We start from the raw sequence: 8,665 nt of genomic DNA on the forward strand, positions 1-8,665 counted from the left end.
TTAATTTTTACAATGACTGGACACAAATTTAATTTTCAAAACGAACGCCCGACTACTTTTGAAGAAAATGGTAGCCTACAACAGGTACCAGTGAGATATATAGTAGGGTGGGGGAAGATGGGACACTTTGTCAGACGAGACGTTTTTGAATTTTTTTTTTACGGACCCCCATTTAATGATAATCAGGAAAATAAGGTTACAGAATTGTTCGACAGTATTATCACGACTTAATAAAACGCCCGACAAAGCTGATTACTGTTTTTAAATATTAAAAAAATATATGTAAAATAAAAACAGTATACTTTGAACAGGTAAAAAATACGAAATAGTAAGGTGCGAACGATTAAACTAGTCTCATATTAAACTAGTCTCATGTGCGAACGATTAAACTAGTCTCATAGCTTCATAAAACAACGTTGAATATTCTGTACAGTTTGATTTTGTCTCATAAAACTAGTTTTAGTTTTGTAAAAAAACACTGAGGTATAAGCATAAAGAAAATAGGCAGGAGTTAATATGACTTTAATTTGAGATAACAACAACAACAAAATATCGGTTTAACGTTCTATATATGAAGTTTACATGTTAAAGAAACTAGCACAGCCTGTTATATTCGGTAGGTTAACTACAAGTTGCAGAATACTGCTAATGTAAATATATTTCAATTTAGAGTCCCATCTTCCCCGACATTGTAGTTTTGTAAGTTTTCATTGCCAAACTTTGAAAGATTTGCTTTTAATTTAATAATTTATACCTCAGGGGGTTTTTAACTATACGATACTGATAAAATAAAAATATAATATTTTGAAAATATATTTGAAATTTGCATGGTCATTTGCACTTGGTGATAATTTGTAAGAAGTGACTTGTGCCAAAAACAGAATAGCGATACCTAATTTGTAGCCAAAATAAAAACAACTTTAACAATAGTTATTATCAATTATCTGTTATTACAAGTTTATATACATTTGTAGGATACAATATTTATCCATTGATGTTCGAACAATACCCATTGTCGTTTAAACAATACCAATTGTTATGCAATAATATATTGTATAGTAGGGTGGGGGAAGATGGGACACTTTGTCAGACAACTATAGCGGTAGGGCAAGAAAAAGAATGTTTAGACTTAATTTTTAAAGCGTACAGTATTATTTCGTGTTATTTACGTATATTCCCATTTATAAATACACTTATTAATCAAAATTACCAATGATTTTAAACTGTCCCATCTTATCCTGTGTGTTTTCGAAGTTTGTAAAATTTCACCTGGTGTGCGGATCGCTAAATAACTCCCCGTGTGTTTTACTATATTTTATTAAATTGGTGTCAACTAATAAAGGAATGATAGTACTAATTCGTGGTATTACCCAAAAACCGTCATCTATTTTGATTTTGGAAATATTTGACAATATGTGCAGAGGAGTCCCATCTTCCCCCATTGTACTATATAGGTAACATGTTAAAAACTATAGCAGTAGAGCAAGAAAAAGAATGTTTAGACTTAATTTTTAAGTATTATTTCGTGTTATTTACGTATATTCCTATTTATAAATACACTTAATAATCAAAATTACCAATGATTTTAAACTGTCCCATCTTATCCTGTGTGTTTTCAAGTTTGTAAAATTTCACCTGGTGTGCGGATAGCTAAATAACTCCTCGTGTGTTTTATTATATTTTATTAAATTGGTGTCAACTAATAAAGGAATGATAGTACTAACTCGTGGTATTACCCAAAAACCGTCATCTATTTTGATTTTGGAAATATTTGGCAATATGTGCTTAAGTGACCCATCTTCCCCCATTGTACTATATTTTTTTAATATAAAAAAAATTACCTAATAGAAGTAGGGTGAAAATTAACTAATAGAAGAAAAAGTGCTGATTTAGCATAGTATGTTAATATGTTTAATCGAAAAAGTAAAACATAATGAAGTATATGTTTACATTTTTTATATACATTTATAAAAGAAAAAGCATTCATAATATAAAATTCGAAAAGAAAAAGTTTTTTAGTAGTTTAGAAACTATAGAAACGGTCAAAGTTTGGTGACACTTTTTCTCAAGGGAAATCCCTTGCATTGTAGCCGTCTTTTTTACTCCAACGATTGAATTTGCGGTTTTGACTAGCATTTTTCAGAAGCGGTTTTGCTGTTCGATACTTTGGTGGTACGTTTAGATTACATTTAAACATTTCTATCAGTACACACTATTTCGTTGGTTTGTCCATTTAACGGCTGGACAGTTACGAGCAAAGACTTTTGTATCCAAAAACTAACTATTGAGATAATAGGCGAAACGTTAGCGCTATCAGTAAATGGTCGTTTTAACAGTTTTTTCACCTGCAAGTGACCTTCTTGCACAATGCCAATTCGTTTTTGCCATTTTTTCCCTGTAAGAAATGTCTTATTTTCCACGTAAACCACACTATACACATCGCAGTTGGTCCCAGAGAAATATCGTTGTAAATTTTCATCTTCCTTCACTTTTTTTGTTCTGTATGGGAAGCGCAAATTACCACTACTGTTTTAGATTGAAAAAGGTGTTTTACAAAACCGCACATTCAACACGCATCAGCGCGTGCTTTCCTTATACGTACCGACTGCTAGCTTCATCTTCTGAAGCATAAGATTCATAACCAGAACCGCTTCCGTCGCCCGTTACGCCTGACGACAGGTAAAAGCAAGGATGGAATTTAGTTTTTTTCTTATGTTGTTGTTCTAAATTTTTGCATTTATTTAAAACTTACTTGGTACGGATAGTTGTAAGTTTAAATTGTTGTCGGGTATGGCTTGCGTTTCGTTTAAGTCCATGTAAAACTGCACAAAAAAATTAGGATAAACAGGTTTGTCATTATAGGTAAAGCCCAATTTGAAGCAAAAAACATAAATTCCAAGAAGCAGTTCAAACTATGTTTGAGGGATTATATTACTGACCAGTTATTTATTAGCAATTTCATAATACATGTTGCTACAATTTGAAACAATCAATCACAATTAAAACCACATGTGTAGGTGACAGTATGCGTAACTTAAGAAAGTCTAAACGTTGATACTAATATTTCGTGACTCACTTCTTCTTGCCCTTCGATGACGTCATTCTGAGTTGCAGATATATGTCCCTTATCTTGAGCTGGAAGCTGATATACAATTAAAAGTAAATGACGGTTAAATTTTATTGAACTCATATTGGAACAAACTTGGTAAAAACAATATTAATTTGGGAATATTTAAATGCAATGTACATTGAAAAGGAAACATTGCTCGTACTAGCACTCGAAAGGGAATTCTATTTATTTATGGTATATAAACCCACCTTGGGCAAAGGAAGCGCTGACCGATCTAATGAAGCAGTACGCTGACGTTGATTTTCCAAAAAAATATCTTATAAAGTATTGACATTATTAACGATAACCTCTTTTAATTATATTTACATATCATTTAACTTACCTAAGTCCAAGTTTTCCCTCTCCTGCCTAATTGCCATGCGTATTCTCTCCAACAGTTCATTTCTTTTCGTTGAACATTTAAAAGATAACCGTTCTCCTTTTAAATCTTTTTCTAAAAATTCTTCCAGTTTCTTTAACAGTGGTAGATGAGCCATCTTGTATTAGTGTCTGACGAACGAAGGCTTGGTAAGGAATGTAAAAAGTCTGCGATATACGCAGTTACGTTCTTCTTGCTATCGTTATAACGTGGTTTAACTATCGTTGAATTATAACAATCTTTTTTATTAACTTAATACTACGTCTAAGTTCCTGCTACGGATGAATGGGTGTCATTTTTTCTTTGATTGCCGCAGACGCCTGATTTTCTCTGTATACACTGTATGTTTGGTAATACATGATCCACTAAATAATGTATTGAGAATGTCAAAACGGCATTCTTTAAACAATGACGAGAGTTAGCAAACCGTAGCGCAAAGTGATATCTTTAAACACTAAGGGTTATACATCAAAAAGTAGTTCAAACACATATTTAATTTAAGCCGTGATAGCCACTAGCAGTTTAATATTTGCGGCGCTGCCTTGGGATATTGACATATTTGTTATGCGTGTCAAAACTAAAAAACATATCACAACCACTTCAATTGAACCATTACATTGCACTTACGGCGCACACTGATATTTCGAACAGTTCTCGCGAAATCAAGCAATGCGAAAAGCCGAAAACTTATAAAGTGATTTTATGATTTCAGCTGCATTTATACTTCAATGTAGTTAAGAAAAAAACGTATTCACTATGAAGTTAGCCTAAGTTTAAATACGTAAATTCGTACACATCACTGTAGCCTATTGTGATAAACGGAAACCTCATCTGGTAAACAAAACGTTCAATGACGCATAGAAGAAGACTATAGCCTAAAATTGGTATGTTTGGAACAAGATGGCAATGTGCCACATTATTAAGTTAAATACGTTTCTTCTACAAGATTTTACCTACCTGTTAACATCTCAGTTTAAATGTATGGATAATGTGCCTATAACTAAGTTTGCCTATAAAATAATGGGTCCTAAAACAACATAAGATTAACTTGTTTTATAACCTGTTCCGCTTCAACTGGACTGTTATGCGTTCGCCGCAAATACATCCTATCAAGTAGACGTGACCTGGCAACAATGGTAGCTCGTTTCTCTTTTCTGCGAACGATAGTCATCGGCGCTTCCCAAGTTGTAAAGTTTTTTCTTGCAAACATCTTGTAAAACAAACGACGCATTTCCGAGTAAAAATGAATACAACTGCATTAAACTTGTTCAGTTGTCAAGTACTAAACCGAAAATATAATACAGAAAGGAAATACAGAACAATCGTTAACTACCAATACACGATAAATTATGTTACAGTTATAGTAACTGTAGGAGAAGATGGGACTCTTAAGCACATATTGCCAAATATTTACAAAATCATAATACATGACCGTTTGTGGGTGATACCGCGAATTAGTACTATCATTCATTTTGACAACAATCAAACTTTTTACTAGAGTTCGAAAATATACAAAGTAAGACAAGGCGATTAAAAATTATTGTTAAAGGGGCATACTAACGAAAAATGAAAATTTGTATGCGGATAGAGATGCTCAAATGTGACCTAAGAATACCATCAAAGTGTCCCATAACGATATAGCTTTTGAAAAAAACTGTGTAAAAAACGCTGCAATAAAAAATCGGCCGATTTAACAATGCATAGGATTCCCCATAAGAAAAAAATTACTTAACTTTGATCGTTTCTATTTTCTAAAAGACTAAAAAAATAAATTTTATTTTGGATTTGGTATAATGAATACTTCTTCTTTCTGAGTATAATGGAGGAAGATGGGACACTTAAGCACACATTGCCAAATATTTCCAAAATCAAAATAGATGACGGTTTTGGGGCAATACCACGAATTAGTACTATCGTCCCTTTATCAATTGACACCAATTTAATAAAATATAATAAACCTCTGAGGTATAAATTACTAAATTAAAAGCACATCTTTCAAAGTTTGGCAATGAAAACATACAAAACTAAAATGTGGGGGAAGATGGGACTCTAAATTGAAATTTTTACCTATACAAGTTGCAGAATACTGCTAATGCTTATATCAGTGTTTTTTTTACAAAACTAAAACTAGTTTTATGAGACAAAATTAAACTGTACGAAATATTCAAGGTTGTTTTATGAAGCTATGAAACTAGTTAAATCGTTCGCACACGCAAAGGGTAATACTAATTTACGGGAATACGGAAATACGGGAACGACGGGAATCGCAATCTAATTTACGGGAATACGGAACTAAAAAAAAATTAAAAAAATTTATCGACTTTACTACGATTTAGCGAGCATTAAAAAATAGCTTGTCCGGCGCCGTGGTATAGTAGTTAGCGCGCCTGCTTGTAACTCAGAGGTAATGGGTTCAAGGCTCGATGATGCTACCATTGTGGGCGTATGTGTCCTTGGGCAAGACACTTAACGGCAATTGCTCCAACCCAGTGGTTACTAATGGGTTGTCTAAATTATCAGAAATACATAAAAAAGAGAAAAAATCCAATAAAAATAATTACCCACAAAGTAACATACATGGTAAAACTCGTAAGCTGGCACGAGGTGTTAAACCCGTGTGATAACGACTGTCGTTTTCCGGCCACGCGAGGATAAAGTAAGTTACATTCATTCATTCACCTTACTATTTCGCATTTTTTACCTATTCAAAGTATACTGTTTCTCTATACTGTTTCGACCCCTGCCTATTTTCTTCATGCTTATATTTTAGTGTTTTTTTTTAGAAAACTAAAACTTGTTTTATGAGACAAAATCAAACTGAACGGAATATTCACGGTTGTTTTATGAAGCTATGAAAGCAGTTTCATCGTTCGCACACGCAAACTAAAAAAAATCATCGGCTTTACTGTGATTTAGCGAGCATTAAAAAATAGCACCTTACTATTTCGCATTTTTTTTACCCTTTCGAAGTATACTGTTCCCATTTTACATATTTTTTTAATATTTAAAAACAGTAATCAGCTTTGACGGGCGGTTTATAAAGTCGTGATAATACTGTCGAATAATTCTGTAACCTTATTTTCCTGATTATCATTAAATGGGATCCGTAAAAAAAATTTAAAAAGTCTCGTCTCACAAAGTGTCCCATCTCCCCCTACCCTACTATATATAAAAATATAAAAATGTAAACTTTATTATGTTTTAATTGTTCGATTGAACCTAACATACATACCATATCATGTTGAAAAAAAATGTAAAATATAGATTTTAATATGTTTTAAATTTGTTAAAATATGCCCTTCAACACTGGTTTTTCTTTGGTGTGCCCCTTTAACATACATTTTTACAAAAACATTAATCGGCTTTGGCGGCCGCTTTATATAGTCCAACATTTTGTTTATCATCAAATTGGGGTCTCTAAAATGAATTTTTAAAAGGAATCCAACTTAACACGTGCACAATTTAGAATTTACCATACCCTCTCATATATCAATATAAAACATGTTCTGTCTCAAAACTACTTAGTAAACCTGCCTGTTGTTTGTGCTGTGCCTTTACGCAGCTATTATATAATCGCAGTTAAACCGAATGTTCGTCTGTCCCACTGCTTTCTCTTAATCATTAACCACATCGGAATTCACCGGTCTATCGAATTAAGCAATGCCGCTGGTCAGTTTGTTTGAACAAATCTCTCAAGCAAGCTAATACGGTTAACGCCTATTGAGAATTTCCTACGGCTTAATGCAGAATTTGCAAAAAAAATGTTTATTAACCTAGCGACCTCGCTTGATACAACTGTGCATTTAATTACGTTTCTCCATACTACCGGATGCTTAAAATTAAAAAACATCCAACCAGTTATCAGAAAAATAGACCAGACCTGAAGGTAATGGACGCAAATACAACAAGTGACATACGACTCACTAAACTGCTTGCTTATTTCTGTAAGCGACTTTGTATGTTTGTTTGGCGAATAACGGCGTCATAATGGCTTGACTATACAAATTTAAATCAAGCTGTACTTTCGAGGTAAATTTATTTGGATTAATAAAAATATAACACAGCGGGAATGTGCAAACAAAAATATTGATTATACAATCCAGCGACAGTCGATTATGTTAATGAAATCACAGTAGCCTTTCAGTATCAAGTGACAATTTACTGTAACAAATCTTGTTCACTTCACTGCTCTTTAGTCTTCAACATGGTACTCATCTGCTACTCTTTTCCTGGCACAAATAATGTTTGTTTATCAAACCCTTCCATAACTTTCTGTGTCAAAAAAGTAAAACAGGCAACAAATATATACCAAATATATTTTGAATGAACACTGAAATTGTCTTTCATTAAGCCAATAAAGATTATTCATACCTGTTTAATATTGCACTTTTGGTTGTTCTTTTGATATCTTGTAATTGTTCTGATCTACCAGGAAAAACTGTATGTTCCCTCCTTAAATAATAAAGTCAAAATGTTACAAACTATATTTTAGCAAAAAAATGCAAAATATGCTACCTGAGCTTATCTTTTGTGGGAGCAAAGGGTAAAATGTAGTTGAAATGTGATCTCATATCCCTGCTGTATCGACCAAATTGCCTCTGCCGTTCAACATAGCTTGTGTGACTATACCCAACTGCTAGAATCTGAAAAAAATAGTAATAGGACATAAATACTTACAATGTCAATGACCCTATTTTAACATAATACTGTGCCTCATTTATAACAATATGATGTAACAAATTAGTGGATCTGGCGCTACAAAAAAAGTATCTTACAACAAAAGATCAAAGATCTAATGCAGGAACACGGTATAAACTATTTAGCATAGTGTTAATTAATTCTCACAAAACTTACGACGTATAAGGATTGAAGGTTTGGTAAAGAATATGTGTAAATACGCTTTGTACAACTCCTGTACCATGTGCTGACTTGTAAACGTTTGTTTTTGTGAATTTGGATAACAGTAATCACGCAGTATTTATAGGTAATGTTAGAAATTAATATTGTTCATATTGTAACGTCTGCATAATGATTTATTGCGAGCGGTAAACTAAAAGAGCGAAGAAAAACGAGAGACGTAGATTGTATACGGAAGATAACGAAAGGAAACAGTCATTCGTCTACGACTCTACGCTTCGACACACACACGCTAAATATATTTCATGATTTGATTTCAA

The 8,665-nt window shown here is 32.9% G+C and overlaps 2 protein-coding genes across 6 annotated transcripts in view; both read right to left on the reverse strand.

Moving 5' to 3' along the window:
• Window positions 1–3,748, reverse strand: part of LOC100185746 (actin filament-associated protein 1) — a 24,741-nt gene extending 20,993 nt beyond the window's left edge. For all 3 annotated transcript variants that reach the window (XM_026839157.1, XM_026839156.1, XM_009863532.3), the window contains exons 1-6: window positions 3,453–3,748; window positions 3,319–3,386; window positions 3,077–3,142; window positions 2,753–2,822; window positions 2,603–2,669; window positions 2,346–2,499 (exon numbers count right to left, since the gene is read on the reverse strand). In XM_026839157.1, coding sequence (XP_026694958.1) covers window positions 2,346–2,499; window positions 2,603–2,669; window positions 2,753–2,822; window positions 3,077–3,142; window positions 3,319–3,386; window positions 3,453–3,606 — 579 coding nt within the window. In that variant the 5' untranslated portion in view covers window positions 3,607–3,748. The remainder of the gene's footprint in view (window positions 1–2,345; window positions 2,500–2,602; window positions 2,670–2,752; window positions 2,823–3,076; window positions 3,143–3,318; window positions 3,387–3,452) is intronic.
• Window positions 3,749–7,507: 3,759 nt separating this feature from the next.
• LOC100183377 (vasohibin-1-like) overlaps window positions 7,508–8,665 on the reverse strand; it is a 5,920-nt gene continuing 4,762 nt past the window's right edge. For 2 of the 3 annotated variants that reach the window (XM_026839159.1, XM_026839158.1), the window contains exons 5-7: window positions 8,004–8,131; window positions 7,860–7,940; window positions 7,508–7,760 (exon numbers count right to left, since the gene is read on the reverse strand). In XM_026839159.1, coding sequence (XP_026694960.1) covers window positions 7,700–7,760; window positions 7,860–7,940; window positions 8,004–8,131 — 270 coding nt within the window. In that variant the 3' untranslated portion in view covers window positions 7,508–7,699. The remainder of the gene's footprint in view (window positions 7,761–7,859; window positions 7,941–8,003; window positions 8,132–8,665) is intronic. The other variant, XM_002130450.3, reaches the window with a different exon arrangement.

Source organism: Ciona intestinalis, unplaced genomic scaffold (assembly GCF_000224145.3).
Source record: "Ciona intestinalis unplaced genomic scaffold, KH HT000162.2, whole genome shotgun sequence".
In the NCBI taxonomy this organism is placed as follows: domain Eukaryota; kingdom Metazoa; phylum Chordata; class Ascidiacea; order Phlebobranchia; family Cionidae; genus Ciona; species Ciona intestinalis.